The sequence below is a fragment of the Euleptes europaea genome, chromosome 4, assembly GCF_029931775.1.
Source record: "Euleptes europaea isolate rEulEur1 chromosome 4, rEulEur1.hap1, whole genome shotgun sequence".
Classification (NCBI taxonomy): domain Eukaryota; kingdom Metazoa; phylum Chordata; class Lepidosauria; order Squamata; family Sphaerodactylidae; genus Euleptes; species Euleptes europaea.
Window position 1 is genome coordinate 5,492,418 of NC_079315.1, and position 24,562 is coordinate 5,516,979.

Below are 24,562 nucleotides of genomic sequence, written 5' to 3' on the forward strand. Positions count from 1 at the left end.
AGTTAGCCTGGGTCATCCAGGACAAGGTGTAATGTTGACTTGCTGGCACACAAATAACCCTGAAAAAAATGCTATATTTTACTAGAAAAATCTGGTGCCAGGAAACTGAAAAAGGAACCGGAATAAAGATTCAGAGGTTTGCATACGGGAGAAGCGAATTCATAATGGGGATAACCTGCACTGACCAAACAAGCTTGCAAAATTCGACAGCCACCCTAGTTGAGGCACATGAGAGGTCGAAGTCTGGACTTCTGCCCCCCCCCCCTGTGAAACAAATCCCAGGAGGGGAAGAAGACACTCTGATTTTGCTGGCATGAGATGTGCAGCTCCCCCAAATGCCTCCGTTCTCCGCAGGAGCTTTTCTTCGCGCTCCATTAAAATGATATTTTAGCGGCTGATCGGCAATAATGAAGCAGCAAAGGTACGCGGCATTCGCTCTGGGGAGTCCTGCTTTTACAGAGGCACAGGCTTTTTAAACACTAGAATTAGTTATTCTGTCTGAGTGCTCTATGATACATATTATTCCCCCCCCCCAAAAAAAAAAATATCTGGAAGTGATTCACTTTTGACATGACACCCAAGCTGTTTCTTTAAATAGTACGATGGCCAAATTTCCTTCCCCCCTGCCGACAGGGCCATCTTTACAATTTTCACAGCTGTCTCAGCCCTGCACGGACTCATTAACCTCCATGGAGTCTGGTTGCGCCATCTGGCACTGCTACTGAATGAATGGCTCTCTGGGTCGATTCAGACAGGGAAAGGCCGCGGGGCCGCAGCACCACCGGTGGCTGTAGGGAAGCAACCGGGGCCAGAGGCAGGCAGTTCATTCTTAAGCTTTGCGGCGGCTGGGGACGGAGTAGCTGAGGCGCTGCCGCGGCACCTCCAAAGAAGAAGAAGAAGAGGAAAAGGAGGAGGAGGAGAAGAAAAAGAGTTGGTTTTTATATGCCGACTTTCTCTACCACTTAAAGAAGACTCAAAGCGGCTTACAAGCACCTTCCCTTCGCCTCCCCACAACAGACATCTTGTGAGGCAGGTGGGGCTGAGAGAATTCGGAGACGACTGTGACTTGCCCAAGGTCACCCAGCTGGCTTCATGTGGAGGAGTGGAGAAACCAACCCTGTTCACCAGATTAGCCTCCGCCGCTCATGTGGAGGAGTGGGGAATCGAACCCGGTTCTCCAGATTAGAGTCCACTGCTCCAAACCACTGCTCTGCCCCCTGTGGTAGCCATTTTTTGGCAGCCATTTTGTGTCAGAATTAGAAAGGTCAAGAAAAAAATAGTAGTCTTTCAAAAATTCAAAAATGGGGCCTTTCCCCCCATAGAGAACATTGAGGCTGTGCCAGAGAACACAGCCTCAACACAGAGGGGTTAGGAGGCAGCCAACCAGCATCCCCACCCCCGAACGCCCCTGGAACGCATCCCAGGATGCTGGCACGAGCACTTGCACCGGCAGGATGCTGGCAGGAGGCCAAGCCAGCGTCCATGGGCTGCGTTGCCATGCTAGTCCTGGGGCGCTGATGCAAGTGGCCCGATCCGACACTGGTGTAGGGGGTTAGCCAGTTCGGTCCCCAGGTGCAGGAATGAGCTCTAAGAAGGCTAAAATAGAAGGGAACAAGGAGGCAAGACCGTTCATCTACAGGCATTAGGGTTTCCAGGTCCCTCTTTTCAGAGAGGATTAGTGATTTAAATGCACTGCATACCGCTTAACAATTTCAATATTTCCATCTCTGTGCTGGCATCTTTTTTAAAACGAAGATCTGAAATTGATTTTTGATTACATTTTCACTTTCTGGAAAAAAACAAAAACTAAACTGAAGCCTAGGTACATACTTGTTAGATTCTCTGGTTTAATTTTAAACACTTTATACACATGCCCTGAATGTAATTATAAACAATATTTTTAATTATTTTGTGTACACTGGACCATCAGAAAGAAGGAGGAGGAGGAGGAGGAGGAGGAGGAGAAGAAGAAGAAGGGTTGGTTTTTATATGCTGACGTTCTCTGCCACTTGTTAGATTCTCCGGTAACACTCTCAGAAAAATAGCCCCCAATACATTCTTCCTAAGAACTGGGCCTGACAAACAAATCAGCTATCTACATTCATTCTGTTCTTTCTCCAAAGACAAGCACTGCCGCAGGAAGGCAGGAAGGCAGAGAGAGTGAGTGGGGATTCCAATTTAGATGGTTTTAGAGAAAAGTCAGACAATTTATCTGAAACTGCAATTTACTCCTGGCAGTAAAGCAGGATGATATATTACATATTTTACCCTGTAGAGAGATAGCCTTCTTATTAGAATTTGTTACAGATTTTTCCCTCTATGTATTTTTAAAAGCTTGTTTTATGAGTAAGAATTTGCCATGGGGAGGCGTAGGTGTATTCTTAGCACATTTTAAATGTTGATTTTTAAAATTAAGCATCCTATTAAAACCTAAGTCTTTCATATAACTGTATCTCTCTATTCAGTTCAGGGAAAACCTGAAATTTGTCAAATGCTAATAATCCAAAAGGAATCTCACTTGTCTGTGATTACTGGGAGACGGTGACATTAAGCAACTTTAAGATATCTAGGCAACTTTAAGCAACTTTAAGATGTACCTGCATCTCTCTATACAGTTCAGGGAAGACCAGAAATTTGTCAAATACCAATAATCCAAAAGGAATCCCATTTCTCTGTGATTAATGGGAGATGATGACATTAAGCAACTTTAAGATATCTGCTGTAACACAATGCAATATTTCAAGGAAAAAAAATCTGCTTTCCTTATGCCTGGTATAAAGACAACCGTTATTTGAACTATTTCGTCTGGTCTGAATCAGGGGTCCCCAACATGTTGCCTTGGAAAGACACATGAGAACAGGCTACGTAGCAGTCCATGTTGTTCCTGATGAAGATTTTCCAAAATCGAAACAAGAGAGTACCGGATCCCTGTAGAGACTGGTCTCACAGGAACCACGATCACTTTGATATACAAGAACTATGAGTTATTATAACTCTAAAAATCATGGACATTTGAAGGTTTTATGTTAACCTTGTCATTGCATTGTGCATCATATCTATGTTCTGGGCCTTGTGGTCCTTTTCTTCATCCTTGTGTTGTTGGGAATTCGCTGTACTATCTTGTGTTTCCCCTTTGTTTATTGTGCATTTGTGCATACTTGATTAATGAACTTCACACTTTTGCATCTAACTGTTGTATTTTGGCTTACTGCTGTTGTTTGACTTCCATTACAACTTATCCAGCTGACAGAGATCAGTTCCCCTGGAGGAAATAGCTGCTTTGGCAATTGGACTCTATGGCACTGAAGTCCCTCCCCTCCCCAAACCCCGCCCTCTTCAGGCTCCGCTCCCAAAATCTCCAGGTATTTCCCAACCCGGAGCTGGCAACCCTATCTCTAGCCACCCCCACAGCACAAGCATCTGCACCGTGTGTGACTGAAGGTAAACTGTGACAGCCATTTTGTGGCTGGCTCTGCCCCCTGTGGTAGCCATTTTTTGGCAGCCATTTTGTGTCAAAATTAGAAAGGTCAAGAAAAAAATAGTAGCCACACTACACCATCACTGCAATCAAACCCCAAAATACAAATACATGTGGTTAAGGGACAATACTCATAGATTTAATTATGTATCAACATTATAACTACCTATATATACTTACTGAAATACACCCAAAGTAACAATACACAATAATTCTACTGGCATAGAATCAAGTGTCCATATACAATCCTTGAGCTTGTTCTTCCATGTGTGGTGGTCTCTTCAATGATGCAACACCAGTATAAATCATCTCTTCAGTATCGGTAGAAAAATAGCTATAAATAATCTCTTCGGTACTAGATGGGATGCCGGCTCCTGATCCCGTTTCGTAAAAATCTTTGTCAGAACTTCACATCAATCTTATTTGTTCAGAATGATACATAATCTGACAAACTCCTCATTCTGTTTGGCAAACGGGCTCAGGAGCCGGCAACCCGTCTGGAGACTTTGGATGTATCTCAGTCAGTATATATAGGGAGTTATAATGTTGGTACATAATTAAATCTATGAGTATTGTCCCTTAGTCACATGCTTTTGCATTTTGGGGTTTGATTGCGGAATTAGAAAGGTGCCATTTTGTGTCAGAATTAGAAAGTTGTGTCAGAACTGGAAAGTTGCCCGCAGGCTCAAAAAGGTTGGGAACCCCTGGTCCTAATGCTGATGCACTCCAGTGTTTCATACTGAAGGGCTTCAGGGATGCTAGGCAATAATCCCCGAACCACAGAGAATTTGGCTGTATTTTCTTTACTAATACATTTACCCAGGACCCACGGTAATATCATCCACTCGACGATGGTTGGCGGAGGGCCTTGCATGTTCAGGTCAGATCTGTCAATGTGCTGAGAGGCGAGGAGCAGGAGGAACAGGAAAGTCAAGTAGGAGGCCGTGTGGCAGATGAATTTGATGAATGGCTTCTTGATGAACAGCCCCAGCGGGCTCTTGGGGGCGATCAGGTAGCAGACGGAGAAGACCGGGAAGAGGAACCCGATGATGACGCACGTCAACATCTTCACAGCCCAGTGGCGCCGCCTCCAGCCGGGGAACTCGTCGTACCAGCGAGAGGCGAGGAGCTGTTGGCAGTTGGGCTGGGCCACGAACTAAAGCAAAAGAAAAAGAACAGTCACATTTCTTCCACCGAGCACACCATTCTCTCTTGCGCACAGAAAAGAGCCTGCTGTAGTACTGCCTACCTCCAGGTACAAGCTGGAGATCTCCTGCTATTACAACTGATCCCCAGCCCATAGAGATCAATTCTCCTGGAGAAAATAGCCGCTTTGGCAATAGACTCTATGGCAATGAAGTCCCTCCCCTCCCCAAACCCCGCCCTCCTGAGGCTCCACCAAAAAAACCTCCCGCCAGTGGCGAAGAGGGATCTGGCAACCATAGCCTGCTGTCAAGTCACAGCCGACTGACGGTGATCCCATTGAGTTTTCAAGGCAAGAAGAGTTCTGAGTAGGGTTGCCAGCTCCAGGTTGGGAAATACCTGGAGATTTTTAGGGTGGAACCTGGGGAGGGTGGGGTTTGGGGAGGGACTTCAATGCCATAAAGTCCAATTGCTCAAGCAGCCATTTTCTCCAGGTGAACTGATCTGTATCGGCTGGAGACCAGTTGTAATAGCGGGAGATCTCCAGCTAGAACCCAGAGGTTGGCAACCATAGTTCAGAGGTAGTTTGCCATCACCTGTCTCTGCGCCGGGCCCCTGGACTTCCCTTGGTGGTTTCCCATCTTAACAGCATTATAGGTCCCCGGGCAAACCACTCACAGGAATAAAAATGTAAATGGTTGATAAAATTAAATATGTATTTATTGGTACTCACAACCAAATCAGGGTTTAAACATTAAAAGATTCTGCATCCATAATGAACAAGTCCTTCCTTATGTTATAGCTATTCATGGCTACTAGTAAAAATGGGTACTAGTCATGATGTATACCTATTCTCTCTAGGATCAGAGGAGCAGGCCTATTATATTAGGTGCTGTGGAACACAGGCAGAATAAATGCTGCTTCAGTCGTCTTGTTTGGGGGCTTCCTAGAGGCACCTGGTTGGCCACGGTGTGAACAGACTGCTGGACTTGATGGACCTCGGTCTGATCCAACGGGGCCTTTCTTATTTTCTTACGTTCTTAAATTAAGCTGTGGCAATCATTTTGCGGTTCGCTCCTCTTCCTGCGGCCGCCATTTGGAGGCCGCCATTTTGTTCCTGTGCCCACCATGCCAGGTCAGAATTCCAAATGTGCCTGCAGGCTCAAAAAGGTTGGGGACCTCGGTAGTAAACCTTCGTTTATTGTTATGTCTCTGACACAAACTATGGCTTGTTCTATTTGCTCCTAATCAGGGTTAAACCAGCATTTGAAATTCTGGTTCACAAGAAAGAGAAAAAACGTGTAGCTCATGTATAATGACAGTCTAGTTTGCTGTGGAGATGTTTAATTACTGAGTGGAGGTGTGCATGTGAGCTTGTGATTTCTTTCTGGTTCCTACCCAACTCTCAAACTGTTACATCTGTCCATTTTTTTAAAAAAATGATATATTTACACATATGTGTATTTGCCTGCCAGTATAGGGTACACTTCTTACATCTAATAAAGTGGGATCTAGTTAACGAATCTTCATGTCACAATACAATGTTAGTTAAGTAAATCAGTAAGAAATCTATTTCGGTTTACCCTTGTACCTTTTCGCTAGCATGAAAACAGGGGCGAAATGGGTTATGGAGTAGTGTTGGATGAGAAGTGCACACATGAACATACAAAGCTGCCTTATAACGAATCAAGGTCAGTATGGCCTACTCAGACTGGCAGCAGCTCTCCAGGGTCTCAAATGTAGGTTTTCCCCATTACCTACTACTTCATCCTTACTACGAGGGGAGGGGCCCTTGCTCAGTGGTGGAACATCTGCTTGGCATGCAGAAGGCCCCAGGTTCAATCCTTGGCATGTCCAGTTAAAGAGACCAGGCAAGTAGGTGATGTGAAAGACCCCTGCCTGAGACCCTGGAGAGCAGCTGCCGGGCTGAGTAGACAATACTGACTTTGATGGACCAAGGGTCTGATTCAGTAGAAGGCAGCTTCATGCGCTCGTGTGTTCACATGTACAATACGTTTTGATAAAGTTTATCGTTTGCGGCCGGAGACATTACAATCTGTCATATAAAACCTAGTCATAAATAATATTAAAACAGTCCGACCCAAAAAAGCGCTACTAATTAAATGCATTAAATGCCCTGATTAAATACAGCTTTAGCCTGAATTTTCTTGACTGCGAAGGCAAAGAGTGACACTCTGTAGGAGACGACCGGATCAGTGTCTGGGAGGAGAAAGAGCAGCTTCTCAGAACATCCTTACTGAAGATGCCGGGGACTGAACTTGGGATCTGTTGTATGCCAAGCAGAAGCTCTGCTGCAGAAGAACTATGCCCTCTCCCCAAGTACTGAGATCACTGGGGTTGATTTTGCTGATGCAATTTTTTAAAAGATTACATCATTTGTCGTATAGCGTGAAGCTTCCTGTCCACAAAACTTCATCTTTAATGTCTGCTGCAAATGCATTTACATGGCATTTACAAAGGGATATTAGATGTCTTACTAACACAATAATAAAATATAATTCACTGCTTGAACAGTCTTTAAATTGTACTTAAATCACTCCTAATCATGGAGCGGGGGAGTGAAAGAAGGCGTTGTGTTCTACATTTGTAACTACTAGAACAGATTAATGCATGTAAAGGGTGGAGGGGGGAAAACATCTTTTTATACAACTTTGACAGTTTATTAGGGGTTTGCATTATTTTTTCTCCTCTGGTATTTTTGGTTTCAGGTTTCACAGACTGAAGTTTTCCGAAAAATTGAAAGAAAAAAAAAAGCCAAATTCTCATACCAGTATTGGGGGGGGGGGAGGGGTGTCAGCTTTTTCAGATATTCAACATTTTCCAGGTATATTAAACCCAAACCTGAAAATGCTGGAAAAAATTCAGCATTATTCAGGATTCGCTTTTCAGCTCCCTTAAACCACTGCCATTTTTTCGGGATAGAAAACCAACAAAAAATATTATTCACAGGTTTTTTGGTTCAGCTTTGCCGAATGGACACCCCTGCAGCTTATGTGGAAATATTAACTCTAATCCCCCCCATTTTTGTTCATTGACAAAGGTTTGCTGCTAACTTAATGTTATGTCCTAAATTACCAGTCAGGATAGGGATGAGAAGGAGTTGAAAAGAAGACTGGAAAATAAAGGGAGAGGAGAACACAGAAAAAATTAGAAGGGGGTGGGAGAGAAATGAAGGCAGATCATGAAAGGATGAGAGAGAAAATGAAGGAGGAGGAGAAAAGTGGGAGAGAAATTACAGAGAAGAGAAGGAAAAGTTGTTTTCTTTTGCTACAGCATCCTAACAGGGCAACCCCTTTGGAACATCTGGGCAGAAAAATATTGATGGGCCAATGGTCATAATCGGTACAAGGTAGCTTCATATGTTTCCGTATGTAAGAACATAAGAAGAGTCCTGCTGGATCAGGCCCGTGGCCCATCTATTCCAGCATCCTATCTCACACAGTGGCCAATCAGTTCCTCTAGAGGTCCAATGACAGGGCACAGATGCCATGGCTTTCCCCTGATGTTGCCTCCTGGCACTGGTAATTCAGAGGTTGACTGCCTCTGAGCATGGAGGTTCCTTAGGTCACCATGGCTAGTAGCCACTGATGGACCTGCACTCCATGAATCTATCCAGTATCCTTTTAAAGATGACTGTGCCTGTGGCCATCGCGACAACTTCTGGCAGCAAATTCCACACTTTAATCACTTGCTGTGTAACGCATTTCCTTTTGTTCATCCTGAATCTACTGCTCATCAGCTTCACTGAATGCCCTTGAGTTTTAGTATTTTGGAAATTCAGGAAATTCACAACTACCTCCCCCTCAAACCCCTAGTGACCCCTACTCCATGCCCTGAAGATGGCCAAGATGCCCCCAGTGACCCCTACTACATATCCAGAAGATGGCCAAGATCTACTATGACCCCAAGATCTTTTTCCCTCTCAGTTTCATCAAGTTCAGATGCCATTACCCTACACTTGAAGTTGGGATTTTTTGTACATAAACTAAAATAAATAAAATAACTGAAACCATTAGTTTGGTTGTGGTTCCTCTGGATCTGAAGCCACATAGAATGGTGAAACCTGTGTACCAGCTCCAGTTTTCAGCAATTGTTCAAGTGGCTGATTTCTCCCACATTTTTGAATTGCAAAGCTGATCACTAGCTCATCCTTGCAATGCAGTTCCGTTTTTGAGAGGGAAAACCTGTGCCGAGAGATATTCGGCTTCTTTTGTCTGTTTGCTCTGCCGGCCAGGAAGATTAGTCGGGTTGGCTGGTTGGCTAAGAGTGCTCCATAGAAATCAACTAAACCATTAGCGCTGAAACCCTAAGATGTACTTCAGACTCCTTAGAAACAACACGGTGGATGATTAAATTTAATTCAATTCACTTGATAATGATGTATTTTTGGAAATTCAATTATCTCTCCTAATTAAACATGTCAGATGGCATTTGTTAAAACCTTACCAAACTAATCACACATGCTTCACTGTGCAGGATAAATCCATGTCCAGGACTGAAGAGGGCAAACTCCCACATTGCCAGTGTTTCATCTAAGAGTCTCACAGCTCAACTAGAATTAGGGTTGCCAGGTCCTTCTTCTCCACCGGTGGGAGGTTTTGGGGTGGAGCCTGAGGAGGGCGGGGTTTAGGGAGGGGAGGGACTTCAATGCCATAGAGTCCAATGGCCAAAGCAGCTATTTTCTCCAGCTGAATTGATCTCTATCGGCCAGAGATCAGTTGTAATATCAGGAGATCTCCAGCTAGTTCCTGGAGATTGCTCAAAGTCCGACACAGAAGGGCTACACACTGAGTATAGCTACACAGAGACTGTATTATAGATATACAGAAACAGCAACACACACATCAAAGATGCACAAGTGAAATAAAGTTCAATTTCCAATAAATATATTATCAATGTACTCAAAGTTCTCAGTCTTTAGAATAAATTTCTCGTGTTTTGATTTCAGGTATGGATTACAGGTAAGTCAATCTTTCCAGAAGAAGGAAGATCAGTGGGTGAAGAGGAAGACGGCCATTTCAGGTTTCTTCGTCAGTTCCACTTCATGGACCCAATGTTTCACGTCCCTTATTTCACCAAAGATGCCATCTACCTGGAGGTCGGCAGTCCTAAGTAGAATGGCCAAGCTTCAGGTGGAACTTGAAGATCTCCCTGAATTCTAAGTGATCTCCAGACTACAGAGATCAGTTCCCCTGGAGGAAATGGCTCCTTCAGAGGGAGGACTCTATGGCATCATATCCCTACTGAGATCCCCCTCTTCCCATACCCCAAGCTCCACCCCCAATTCTCCAGGAATTTCACAAGCATGAATTAGCAATCTGGATTGAATGCCATCTCAGCAGTGCCTTCAGTACAGGTGGAGTATCCTTTATCCGAACTGCTTGGGATCAGAAGTGGTACATATTTTGGATCTTTCCATATATTGGAATGTTTAGGAATTTTTGCATATACATAATGAGATATATCGGGGATGGGACCCAAATTTATGTATGTTTTATATACACTTTATACACATACCCTGAATGTAATTTTAAACAATATTTTTAATTATTTTGTGTACATTGAACCATCAGAAAGAAGGAGATGGAGGAGGAGGAGGAGGAGAAGAATAAGAATTGGTTTTTATATGCCAACTTTCTCTACCACTTAAGGAAGAATCAAACTGGCTTACAATCACCTTTCCCTCCCCACAACAGACACCCTGTGAGGTAGGTGAGGTTGAAAGAGCTCTAAGAGAGCTGTAACTAGCCCAAGGTCACCCAGTTGGCTTCATGTGTAGGAGTGGGGAAACAAATCCAGTCCAAAACATTAGCCTCCACCGCTCATGTGGAGGAGTGGGGGATCAAACCCAGCTCACCAGATCAGAGTCCACCGCTCCAAACCACTGCTCTTAACCACTACACCATGCTGGGAGGGGAAGAAAGCAGAAAATCAGAAAAAAAAATCTACATGCTCTGCGCTCTAATTTTAATCATAGTCAGTTCAAGGATGTCAAAGACAGGACATTTTGGAGGACTTTCATTCATAGGGTCGTCATGAGTCAGAAGCGGCTTGACGGCACTTAACACACACACACAAGTTCAAGAAAAATGTGTTTTAATAAACAAGCAATTTGTAATCCACCATCAACTCAGCCTGCCTTCTGCCCCACAGTTACGTTGAGTGTGGCACCTCATTCTTCCACCTAGAAATGTCCGCTTGTCCGATTTTGCAGCTAAACACTGTTGAGCATGCTAACTGGCAAGAAGAAGACGAGTTGTTTTTTATATGCCGACTTTCTCTACCACTTAAGGGAGACTCAAACCAGCTTACAATCTCCTTCCCTCCCCCTCCCCACAACAGTCACCCTGTGAGGTAGGTGGGGTTGAGAGAGTGTGACTAGCCCAAGGTCACCCAGCTGGCTTCATGTGTAGGAGTGGGGAAACCAACCTGGTTCTCCAGATCAGAGTCCGCCGCTTCAAACCACCGCTCTTCACCACTACACCACGCTGGCATGTGTTCCCCGAAAACATGTGTTCCCCGAAAAAGAAAAGTGCAATCCCTGAGCGTCTCCACCAGACACTGTTTTGTCTATGCAAACCTGCATGCTCTTTCACAAAGGATGCTTATGAAAGGCCTTAAAGAGCTGAGCCTGATTTCTTCCTGCCCCCTTCCGAATTCCATAAAATCCAAACGCTGGTGCGCTGTTTTGTGTTTCTTTGGTTGGACTGAACGAATTCTACTTGCTGTCTTTTGCCTGGGGATTGTCCTTTAGGCTAACCTGACGAGACTATGGAGACAGGTTGGGGATGAACAGGCTCTGTCGGAGAGGCAAGATGGAAAACATATTGACGTAGGAGAAGAAACCGCAAGAAATCTGCATTATTGGCGGGACCGTTAAGCCCACTGGTGTCCGACCCTGTTAATTAAAATTATTTCCAACAGTCCAAATTAACACTTCCCCGTTTCATCTCTGAAACACTTTCAAAATTAATCATAACACCAAAAAACCTCTCTAAAACCCCTCCTGTCAATAAAGAAGAAGAGTTGATTTTTATATGCCAATTTTCTCTCCCTTTTAAGGAGAATCAAACCGGCTTACAATCTCCTTCCCTTCCTCTCCCTACAACAGACACCTTGTGAGGTAGGTGGGGCTGAGAGATTTCTGAGAGAACTGTGACTGGCCCAAGGTCACCCAGCTGGCTTCATGTGGAGGAGTGGGGAAAAAAATCCAATTCACCAGATTAGCCTCCGCTGCTCATGTGGAGGAGCGGGGAATCGAACCCGGTTCCCCAGATTAGAGTCCACCATTCTTAACCACTACACCATGCTGGCTCCCATCAGTCACTGAACCAGATTCCTTCCTTGTACATGACTCTGTATAGTGACCCTGGACTTCCTTGGTTGTCTCCTCTCCAAGTGCTAACCAGGGTTGACCCTTTTAGTCGCTGAGACCTTACAAGATCAGGCTAGCCTGGGCCGGCAAGATCAGGGCCGTCCAGTATCCTTAAAACAGCGGGCAGCTGCAAGAGCTGTAGCAATCAGACAACCGACAGCATCACTCCCAAATGATAAAACGCAATACATGCTGAAGCAGCAGTAACTCAGATTTAAAGTGCAGAACAATCCGATCAAGGCGATTTGGCAATGGAAAATAAAACAGTGATGCAGCAAAAGATCTTCGTGTTCCAGTTGGTGTTTTCTTTCAGGTAGGGTTGCTAACCTCTGGTTATTGGGAAAGAAATTAGGCACCACTGTATCAGTATCGCAGAGATTAGAAAATCAGTACAGGAGCGAGAATTATTAACAAAGTGCATTTTTTTTTTATCACAAATGCTACTTTTTTGACAAAACACCACCTTTATACAACGTAAAGTCCACTATCCTATTGAATATAACAAGGTGCAAAACGCGTGTCAACCTCAGTTATATGGCTTTATCAAAGAGTCTCTTGCAGAGTACATTCGCCGTTGCTGATAATATAGTTCAAAGCGTAGTCCTAACGATGTGATGCTGGAATTAACGAAGAGGTCATTAGCTGGAGATCTCCTGCTATTACAACTGATTGCCAGCCGACAGAGATATGTTCACCTGGAGAAAATGGCCACTTGGGCAATTGGACTCTATGGCATTGAAGTCCCTCCCCTCCCCAAACACCACCCTCCTTAGGCTCCACCCCCAAAAACCTCCCGCCAGTGGCGAAGAGGGACCTGGCAACCCTAACCTTGATGGACCAAGGGTCTGATTCAGTACAATGCAGCTTCATGTGTTTGTGTACATACAAGAAGTCCCAGTTGGATGCCCTACTAACACACCAGGATCATTCAACGCGACGTTAGGTTGATAAAATCTGAAAATTGGATTCATCACAAAATCAAGGCAGTTGGTCCTATCTGCACGAAGCTTGGCAGACAGCGTTTACCTTCCGAAAAGTCTGGTAATGAATGGTAGGCAGGCAGGCTCACGAAATTCTCTGCTGCTGAATTTCATCTGCCCACGCATCGGCAGAATGCCTCCGAACGGGCCCGGCTGCATTCCCACCCCCACTCCACACACGCACACACGCACACCCTCGTTTCGCTGCCTACAAAATGACTATTTGATACATATTTATTTGTGTAACAGGCTTCCACTCTCTCTCCCCAAAGGCAATGCTAGAATAGAAAGATGCCAGTAGGCTGAGCACCTGACTCTCTTGAGCATCTGCCACATTGGCAAGGACAATCCAAGGTGCTTCGATTACATGGCTAGCCAAATCCAAATCGTGCGCCCCCGCACCCAATGAGGGAGTGGGACGGAACGGCTGCAGGATTCGGCCAGCCAAACACGCCAGATTTCATAAGGTATATATTCACATGCACATTTTCTGGCAAAACACCCCGAACGATGAGAACATAAGAACAGCCCTGCTGGATCAGATCAAGGCCTATCAAGTCTAGCAGTCTGTTTACACAGGGGCCAACCAGGTGCCTCTAGGAAGCCCCCAAACAAGACAGGTGCAGCAGCATTATCCTGCCCGTGTTCCACTGCACCTCACAAAATAGGCATGCTCCTCTAAGCCTGGACAGCATAGGTGTGCATCATAAGAATGTAAGAGAAGCCCTGCTGGATTGGACCAAGAACCATCAAGTCCAGCACTCTGTTCACACAGTGGCCAACCAGGTGCTTCTAGGAAGCCCATGAGCAAGATGACTGCAGCAGCAGCATCCTGCCTGTGTTCCACAGCACTAATATAGTAGGCATGCTCCTCTGATCCTGGAGACATCATGGTATGTATCATAAGAACATAAGAAAAACCCTGCTGGATCAGACCAAGGCCCATCAAGTCCAGCAGTCTGTTCCCACAGTGGCCAACCAGGTGCCTCTAGGAAGGCCACAAACAAGACGACTGCAGCAGCATTCTCCTGCCTGTGTTCCCCAGCAGCACCTAATATAATGGGCATGCTCCTCTGATCCTGGAGAGAATAGGTATGCATCATGACTAGTATCCATTTTGACTAGTAGCCATGGATAGCCCTGCCCTCAATGAACATGTCCACTCCCCTCTTAAAGCATGCCAAGTTGGCAGCTATAAGAAGAGCCCTGCTGGATCAGACCCAGGCCCATCAAGTCCAGCAGTCTGTTCACACAGTGGCCGACCAGGTGCCTCCAGGAAGCCCACAAGCAAGACGGCTGCAGCAGCACCATCCTGCTTGTGTTACACAGCACCTAAGATAACAGGCACGCTCCTCTGAGATTGGAGAGAATAGGTATGCATCATGACTAGTATCCATTTTGACTAGTAGCCATGGATAGCCCTGTCCTCAATGAACATGTCCACTCCCCTCTTAAAGCATGCCAAGTTGGCAGCTGTAAGAAGAGCCCTGCTGGATTAGACCCAGGCCCATCAAGTCCAGCAGTCTGTTCACACAGTGGCCAACCAGGTGCCTCCAGGAAGCCCACAAGCAAGATGGCTGCAGCAGCATTATCCTGCCTGTGTTCCACAGCAACTAATGTATGTAACAGGCATGCTCCTCTGATCCTGGAGAGAAGAGGCATGTATCATAAGAACTTAAGAAAAGCCCTGCATGAAAGGGCTCCAAGAGCCAAACACTGATGCAAACCTAATCTGACCGCTCTGCGGAAGAGAAGGGACAAAATGCCCCCTTAGGCTGGAGAAAAGGCGTCAAACGCTACTGGGCACAGTAGCAGGATGTGTAGCACCACCGAAGAGTTGATTTCTGATGGTAGATGAAGCGCAGCCTCCTGGCTGGAAACAATGACACGCACCACATAAAAATCAGAACATTCTTTTCACCGGTCTGTTTTGTGCAGCCGTAACAATCGTTCTCGGCGTTCTCTCTGGAGGACCAAAGATAAGCATGCTCAGCGGTGTGGCGTTTCCAGGATCTAGGATTTTATTAATATGATGTCAAATTATTTCCCCCTCTAATCATGCTTTTAGCTTGGCTTGGGGCCAGGTTCCGAGTAACTGAGTCATGGGCTTCTGGTGAACCATTAAGAACATGCTAATGCCGCCCTGGGGGTTCGCTCTTTAGAAGAGGCTCCAGTTTTAATGAATCCGTTTCTCCGGTAATTAAATATTATTATCTCTCCTACACAACACTCTTTTCTCTCCAGGCGGACGCCAAGCAGGAAGAGCCGTGGCCCACGGTCCCAGTAAATCAGCATCAGTTTCGCTCCTGTCAGTGGTGATGTGGCAAATCAAACCGCGAATGGCAAAGTTGAATCACGATATACTTGAATGGCGCATTTAGGGTTGCTAACCTCCAGGTACTGCAAACTATCCACTAATGCAATAAAGTTGGCTATCAAGAAAAAATCCGCACTTGGCTCATGTCTAAACACATACGTTGTAAGGAGAGATGCAAATAACAAGGCAGTGCAAATATCTACAAGTGAACCGTCATCGTAACAGGAAACAAATACCTAACATCTTCCTGGATTCCACATGCATCCCATTATCAAGATGCCGTGGTTAAACCAGGAAGGGAGTATATCACTAGGGTTGCCAGGTCCCTCTGCTCAACTGGTGGGAGATTTTGGGGGCGGAGCCTGAAGAGGGCAGGGTTGGGGAGGGGAGGGACTTCAATGCCATAGACTTCAATTGCCAAAGCGGCCATTTTTCTCCAGGTGATCTGATCTCCATCGGCTGGAGATCAGTTGAATTAGCAGGAGATCTCCTGCTACTACCTGGCAGTTGGCAACCCTACCTGCTACTACCTGGCAGTTAAAGAATGCTAAAGAAAAGACAGCACGTAGCTCTATATGCAAGAATATCAAAGCAGTGTTTTACAGTACAGGTGATCATTGTATTTGACCAATACCTGGCAGTTGGCAGCCCTATATATCACTCACTGAGAAAATGTATTGATGAAGAAGCCATTATTGGGGAAAGTGTCAGTTACCTGGAAGACGTTTCCTTTGCTCTTGCCAGCAGGTTCCTCGGCTGAAAAAACATTGCAGCCACCGTTTGGATGGCTGTTCCAAGCGTCTGTTCATCAGTACAGACCTATGAAGAAGATTCCTTCCTTGTTTTCGAGGGCTTGCCTTTACAAGGACTTTTCAGTCATATGAAGTGTCTTTTGGACTCTGAGGGAAACCTGGACATAGATTTCTTGTACATATTTCTTGTACTGTTGTTAGGAATTTGTTTCCTGTTTAGATGACGGCTCACTTGTAGATATTTGCACTGCCTTGTTGTTATTTGTGTCTCTCCTTATAATATTTGTGTTTAGATATGAGCCAATTGCTGATTTTTGCTTGATAACCTCCAGGTCCTAGCTGGAGATCTCCTGCTATTACAACCGATCTCCCGCCAATAGAGATCAGTTCCCCTGGAGAAAAATGGCCGCTTTGGCAATTGGACTCTATGGCATTGAAGTCCCTCCACTCCCCCAAACCCCGCCCTCCTTAGGCTTCACCCCTAAAACCTCCCGCCGGTGGCAAAGAGGGACCTGGCAACCCATAAGTAGATAGTCTTCTCTCAAAGCAGTTTGTCTTCAGTTACATAATAGTATCCTACTTACAATACCCTATATGCAGAAATATAGACCACTTCCCAACCTCCAGGTACTCTATGGCACTGAAGTCCCTCTCCTCTCCAAACTCTGTCTTCCTCAGGCTCTGGCCCAAAAACCTCGTACCAGTGGCGAAGAGGGACCTGGCAATTTGTGGCTGAACCCACAGTGTTGTGTAGGGATGCCAGCCTCCAGGTAGGACCTGTGGATCCCCCGGAATTAAAACTCCTCTCCAGACTACAGAGATGTTTCCCTGGAGAAAATGGATGCTTTGGAGGGTGGGACTCTATGGTCTCTCTCCTCCCCAGGCTCCATCCCCAAATCTCCAGGAGTTTCCCCAACCTGGATCTAGCAACCTTCGGGTGGCCAACCTCCAGGCACTAGCAGGAGATCTCCCGCTATTACCACTGATCTCCAGGTGACAGAGATCAGTTCCCCTGGAGAAAAAGGCTGCTTTGGCAATTGGACTCTGTGGCATTGAAGTCCTTCCCGTCTCTAAACCCCGCCCTCCTCAGGCTCTGCCCCAAAACCCTCCTGCCTGCGGCGAAGAGGGAGCTGGCAACCCTAACCGCCCATTCCCTGCCGGTGGCCAGGAGGAACCTGGCAGCCCTAGTGCTGAATCCGAATTCCAAAGGTGCCCACAAACTCAGAAAGGTTGGGGACCCCGAAGAAGAAAAAGTTGTTTTTTATTCCCTGCTTTTCTCTGCCGCAAGGAGTCTCAAAGCAGCTTACAGTCTCCTTCCCTTCCTCTCCCCACAATAGACACCTTGTGAGGTAGGTGGGGCTGAGAGAGTTCGGAGGGAACTGTGACTAGCCCAAGGTCACCCAGCAGGCTTCATGTGGAGGAGCAGGGGAATCGTACCGGCTTCTCCAGATTAGAGTCCGCCGCTCATGTGGAGGAGCAGGCAATCGAACTTGGTTCTGCAGATTAGAGTCTGTTGCTCATGTGGGGAATCAAACTCAGTTTTCCAGATTAGATTCTGCCGCTCATGTGGAGGAGCAGGGAATTGAACTCGGTTCTCAAGAGTAGAGTCCGCCGTTCATGTGGAGAGGCAGGGGAATCGAACTCAGTTTTCCAGATTAGAGTCTGCCGTTCATGTGGAGAGGCAGGGGAATCAAACTCGGTTTTCCACATTAGAGTCTGCCGCTCATGTGGAGGAGCAGGGAATCGAACTCGGTTCTCAAGAGTAGAGTCTGTCGCTCATGTGGGGAATCAAACTCAGTTTTCCAGATTAGAGTCCGCCATTCATGTGGAGGAGCAGGGAATCGAACTCAGTTTTCCAGGTTAGAGTCCGCCGTTCATGTGGAGGAGCAGGGGAATCAAACCCGGTTCTCCAGATTAGAGTCCGCCGCTCTTGACCGCTACCCCACGCTGGCTCTACAGCAATCCTTTGTGCACTCACAGAAACATAAATACCGTGGCAAGCAGAGAGAGCAGATGGTCCAAACAGACTAGACGAAAGGAAGAGGATAAAAACAGTTCTTTCAAAGAGGAGAAACCCACCGGGAGGTCCAAAGCTAATTTTTCAAAATAAATTAGCAAAATAAAGTGTCTAGCTACAGCCATCCTAAATCAAGGGCCCTATTAAAACACTTCCCTAACTTATACAGTTTATTATCCCATAGACTCTTGTCTGTAAACAGACCTTCTGAGAGAGAGAGCGGCCTTTTGTCATACAGCAGCCCTCCTTGGACAAGTGTTTATGAAATATGGTTGATAATCAGCAGAAATGGGTGTTTTTGGAGTCAGCCGCCCAGACGTGTTAATGTTTTAGCTGTTCCCTTACGGCCTCCAAGACTAAACACACTGTTGCTTCCATTTTTCAAGGAGTATCACTATAACCAAAGGAGTGTGCGTGTGCGCATCTCCCAACAGAGTCTCCAGTCTTCAAAGCAACCTGCGCCCCTTCATTCTTTTACACGCAGTCTGTAGGATGACCTTCCGAAGAGTGGAAGAAGGTATCTGTTACATAAGAACGTAAGGTCATAAGAAAAGCCCTGCTGGATCGGACCCAGGCCCATCAAGTCCAGCAGTCTGTTCACACGGAGGCCAACCAGGTGCCTCTAGGAAGCCCACAGACAAGACGAGTGCAGCAGCATTGTCCTTCCTGTGTTCCAAAGCACCTCATATATTTGGCATGCTCCTCTGATCCTGGAGAGAATAGGTATGCAGCATGACTAGTCTCCATTTTTAATAGTAGTCATGAATACCCTTCTCCATGAATAGGGTTGCCAGGTCCCACTTCGCCACCACTGGGAGGTTTTTGGGGCGGAGCCCAAGGAGGATGGAGGTTTGGGGAGGGGAGGGACTTCAATGCCATAGAGTCCAATTGCCAAAGTGGCCATTTTTTCCAGGTGAACTGGTCTTGATCAGCTGGAGATCAGTTGTAATAGCGGGAGATCCCCAGCTAGTACCTGGAAGTTGGCAACCCTATCCATGAACATGTTACCTCCCCTCTTCAGGTCTTCCAAGTTGGCAGCCATCACCACATCCTGGAGCAGGAAGAAAAGCCCTGCTGGATCAGACTAAGGTCCATCAAGGCCAGCAGTCTGATCACACCGTGGCCAACCAGGTGCCTCTAGGAAGCCCACAAACAAGACGACTGCAGCAGCATTTATCCTGCCTGTGTTCCAAAGCACCTAATATAATGGGCCTGCTCCTCTGATCCTGGAGAGAATAGGTGTGCATCATAAGAACATAAGAAAGGCCCTGCTGGATCAGACCAAGGCCCATCCAGTCCAGCAGTCTGTTCCCACAGGGGCCAACCAAGACGACTGCAGTAGCAGCATCCTGCCCATGTTTCACGGCACCTAATATAACAGGCACTCTCCTCTGATCCTGGAGAGACTTGGTATGCATCATGACTAGTATCCATTTTGACTAGTTCCAATTCACTTTACTCTTATTTTGTGTGGTAGTTACCTGCCTATGTTGTTGAATAGGTTATTGTTTGTACTAATATAACCAGTATACTATTGTCGCCTTGGTCCCAGTGCTGGTTTTGTTTTTGACTTGAGCTGTGGTTCAGCCCTGTTTGCCTATTTATTGTTAATTTTTACTAACCAGCCATGAATTGCAAGCCCACCACCCAATTGCCTATAAAGAAGATAATTCCCAGACTAAAAAAGAAAACAATTCTTTAAAATTTAAAGAATTAAACCCACTATTGTCAGTTCTTGCTATGCTCATGTCTAAATTACATGTCTCAATATGTGTAACATTTTTTACTTGTGATTAGGGTTGCCAGCCTCCAGTTTGTAGCTGGAGATCCCCCCTAATACAACTGATCTCCAGCCAATTGAGATCAGTTCTCCCGGAGAAAATGGCCACTTTGGCAATTGGATTCCATGGCATTGAAGTCCCTCTCCTCCCCAAACCCAGCCCTCCTCAGGCTCCACCCCAAAAATTTCCCACCCCGGACTGGGCAACCCTACCTGTGATAATTTTGTCTCTTCTTGACCATTTTGCCCTTTGCAATTTTTATTTGCTCCCTACGAATACATGAAGTTTACAGGTTCAAGTGCCGAATGACATGCACATTTTCTGGTGAAGAAACTTCCTCTGACAACATGCAAAGAGATCTGGGCCAATCGATAACTTCTTTACATTTGGGGTTCTGTTTGAACCACAAAAATCTATACACTATACCGCAGTTCAGCTTGTTAGAGGCTTAAAGTCAGAGCCCCCGCATCATATGCAGAGACCCCCCTAGGTCCAGGTGCTGGCATCTTCCGGTAGTAAGGCTCGAAATCAGAATAGGGCAATCATGGGCCATTTATGCATGGCTAGGGTTGCCAACCTCCAGGTGGTGGCAGAAGATCTCCTGCTATTACAACTGATCTTCAGCTGATAGAGATCTGTTTGCCTGGAGAAAATGGCCGCTTTAGCAATAGGACTCTATGGCATAGAAGTCCCTCCCCTCCCCAAACCCTGCCCTCCTCAGGCTCCGCCCCCAAACCTCCCGCCAGTGGCGAAGAGGGACCTGGCAACCCTATGCATGGCTGTTTCCTCATGGTCACCTCGCCGACTACTTCAGGGCATTGCTTTGATTATGCGCTCACTTTCCGACCATCAGAGGTTGCCTCGCTCTCCCCACGTGTTTCCGTTAGGGTTGCCAACCTCCAGGTATTAGCTGGAAACCTCCCACCGGTGGCAAAGAGGGACCTGGCAACCCTAGCTTCTGCACATTTCCCCTGCGTTTTCTGGATGCTGGCTAAACACAAATCCAGAAAACATGAGCAAAACACATGGAAATGGACGGGGAGAAGTAAGGGAAAACTGTGTGGATGAAAGTGTATGTATACGTTGGTTTGCAATCTATTTTTTTCTGAAAATGCTAATAAAATATCTTTTAAAAAAAGAAATGGACGGGGAGAGCGAGGCGACCTCTGATGGTCAGAAAATGCGAGTATAATCAAAGCAAAGCCGCGAAGTAGTTGGCTGGGTGACCACAAGGAAACAGCCATGCACAAACGGCCCTTGTGTTTCTCTACCCCATCCTCTCAGGGCCCCATCTACTCCTAAAGCAAAGTTCCCCTATGCAAACAGAGGAGGCAACCCCAAAACACCCCAAATGCCAATTGAAAGGTATACGCTCCTCAGGGGGAAACGACCCTGAAACGGAGGAAGTGGAAACATTGTGCTATAAGTGTATGTTGAAAGCACGGACATTTGGCGCTTTCAAATCATTTCCAGGACCATAGAGTGTGATCAGACAAAGATAAGATGTCTGTTTAAACGTTGTTTATGCTTAGTGCATTAGGCCTCCCAGAGGAAGGAAAGAGTGGATCGAGCCCTCTAAGCACCCCCTCCCTGGTTTTGTTCATCAACACCAGGCTTCCTGGACTCTTAGTAGCATTTTTAAGGGGGGAAGGCATGGATTATGCTTCCAGCATTTTCTAATTTTAATTTAAAAAATAAACACGTGCTAAGGTGTACAGTCTTACACGCAGTGTTCTTTTTAATCTGAATTTAAATATGTATTTTCATTTGACTGGAGCTACCTCAAGGTGCCCTGACTCGCGGCGGATTGAATCACAGTTAAGTAAACAGACGATCTGCCAACATTTAATCTGTGCCAAAGCTAACTTTACTGAATCAAACAGAATACGGTTTTGTTTGTTTGTCCAAATGCTGCCCATTATGGAGAACATGTTTATTTAGAAGGTTGTTCCATAGACTGCAGCAGGATTTACTTCCTACGAAATGTACACAGGATTACAGCCACGGAAACAAACATAATGGCCAGGCATTGGTCCCGAGGCCCATTTTTGCAAAGCTTCTTCAAAGCCATTTTATCCTTGCAGAATCACTGGACCGCAGCAGCTGGTCCAAGCGGAATATGGGATTAGAATCCTTCTAAGCAGTCTCCCTATCTGGGGTTTATTCGAAGCAGGGCCAAGTGACACATCTCTGGGTCATTACCAAGTTGATTGTTATCGGAGTATTCTTAGGCAGGCACCCACACATTTAGATGAATCAACCGTTTGAAGGAACTCGCGCCGCATCGAGCGGTTGAATTTTAAGTGGGTAACGAACCAGAAACCGCTCCCGTCTTTCGAAATAAAACCCTGGATGTCAGGCAGATCCACTAGCAACATCTCTTTCAGGTGAAAAACAAAACAGCCAACAGTGCTGATGGATCTACGAGGTACTGCGATATTTGAGCTTCGGATCTCGCACAACCCTAAAAACCTACTATGCTGTTCACTCAATTAAAAGCAAAACAAGACCAAGAACAGTGTGTTCCACATTTAAAGGATTCTATCGCACATTATTGCAACTAAATTGGCTATGACGGCCTCCAGGACGCTTACCTCTTTCTGACGGTACTTAATTGCCAGTTTCAGCCTTGCCAGATCGTTCCCGTTCTGCTCTTCTATTATGCTGTTATCGTCTCGGTAGTTAAGGATAATTTCCAGCTCCCTGGAACTCCGCGTCTGATCCAAGAGGTCTTTTGCAAACTGCTTGCACTGCTGCGACAGCTCCTCATATTCCGATTTGAACTCGTTCTCCACTTTGCTCAGCTCCTGAAGTTCCCAACTGAGCTGGAAAGCTGTGAGGAAAGGATCCTCGCTGGACAGAGCCACCAAAGATGGGCTCGCGAGGGCCCGATAGATATTTAGTCTGGACCGGGAATGGCGCAGGCTGTCCACGTCCGAGCTGGAGACGCATTCAACGCAGTTGCAGCGGACTTCGTGGGGCCTGGGGACTGAAACGCCTTTCTGGACCAAAAGTTTGATGATCTCATAATTGTTGGTGTGAGCGGCCAGGATAATGGGTGTAATGTCTGGCGTAAATTCCGAGAATTGTTTATCCAGAAGTATGGGTGGCACCTGTGGGGAAAAAGAGAGAGACAGTAAATCTCATCTGTAGCTGAAGGCCAAGAGAACATATCACTGGAAGCTTCTCCTCAAGAACGTATTGGCTAAACCAATTCAGGCTATCTTGAACTCCCATGAGACATTCTCGCTAATCTAAATTATCTCACCAGCACCTGTTGGATGGCATTTTGGAACTTACATTGTGGAACTCCCTGCCCCAGAAAGTGGTGATGGCTGCCAACTTGGAAGGCTTTAAGAGGGGAGCGGACATGATCATGGAGGAGAGGGCTATCCATGGCTACTAATCAAAATAAATATTAGTCATGATGCACACCTGTTCTCTCCAGGATCAGAGGAGCATGCCTGTTATATTAGTTGGTGTGGAAGAAAGGCAGGATGGTGCTGCTGCAGTGGTCTTGCTTGTGGGCTTCCTAGAGGCACCTGGTTGGCCACTGTGAGAACAGACTCCTGGCCTTGATGGGTCTTGGTCTGATCCAGCAGGGGCTTTCTTATGTTCTTATGGCATTCTGCTGCCAGCTTGAATCTTGCTAAACTGATACCACCACTCCAAAAATTTCTCTTGAAGTAAAACACAATTGTTCAGAAGGACATTTTTATAAGGGCAAGAGGGCTATATGACAAAGGAATGGTTCAGGAAGGTGTCTTAATAAAGGAAGAGGGGCTGTGGACTATACCAGTGTGTACAGAAGATATTATCTGTTAGCGTTATGTATTACCACTGCTTTATTTTTAACCTTCTGTAAGACCATTAAAAGAAGTTTTTAACCTTCTGTAAGACCGTTTGAGAGCCCCGAGGCGCAGAGTGGTAAGCTGCAGTACTGCAGTCCAAGCTCTGCTCATGACCTGAGTTCGATCCCGATGGAAGTCGGTTTCAGGTAGTCGGCTCAAGGTTGACTCAGCCTTCCATCCTTCCGAGGTCGGTCAAATGAATACCCAGCTTGCTGGGGGTAATGGGAAGACGACTGGGGAAGGCACTGGCAAACCACCCCATAAACAAAGTCTGCCTAGGAAACAACAGGATGTGACGCCACCCCATGGTTCAGGAATGACCCGGTGCTTGCACGGGGGACCTTTACCTTTTTAAGACCGTTGATCTGCACTGCTTAACATATGTCTAATACTCTATGCCTTATTTCGGATTGCTATAATCTTATATTGTCAAGGGCTGCTAACCTCTATTTTACAACTGTTTTCTTTCATGGCATCTACCGTATTTTTCGCTCCATAAGAAGCACTTTTTTCCTCCTCAAAAGTGAGGGGAAATGTTGGTGCATCTTATGGAGTGAATGTGCGTCTTATGGACCCTAGCCCAGTCCATAAGACACACATTCTAGCTTGGAAGGAAGGCGGGCAGAGCCCCGCATGCCAGAACGATGCAAGTCGGCGTTCCCTGCCCCGACGGCCATCTGGGAGGCGGGCGGGGCGCACAGAGCGGGCCCACCTGCCTCCCAGCTGGCCTTCGGGGCGGGGAACGCCGGCTCGCAGCATGACTAGCTGCTATGACTAGCAGCATATTTGGATATATTTGGAAAACATCAACCTCTTCAGTGGAATACTGTCATCGTACACAGTATAG

At 46.2% G+C, this 24,562-nt stretch overlaps 1 protein-coding gene across 1 annotated transcript in view; it reads right to left on the reverse strand.

The window, feature by feature from the left end:
* The window catches only part of TRPC4 (transient receptor potential cation channel subfamily C member 4), a 130,963-nt gene that overhangs the window by 37,191 nt on the left and 69,210 nt on the right, over positions 1-24,562 (reverse strand). The window contains exons 3-4 of the mRNA XM_056848067.1: positions 22,459-22,977; positions 4,298-4,634 (exon numbers count right to left, since the gene is read on the reverse strand). Coding sequence (XP_056704045.1) covers positions 4,298-4,634; positions 22,459-22,977 — 856 coding nt within the window. The remainder of the gene's footprint in view (positions 1-4,297; positions 4,635-22,458; positions 22,978-24,562) is intronic.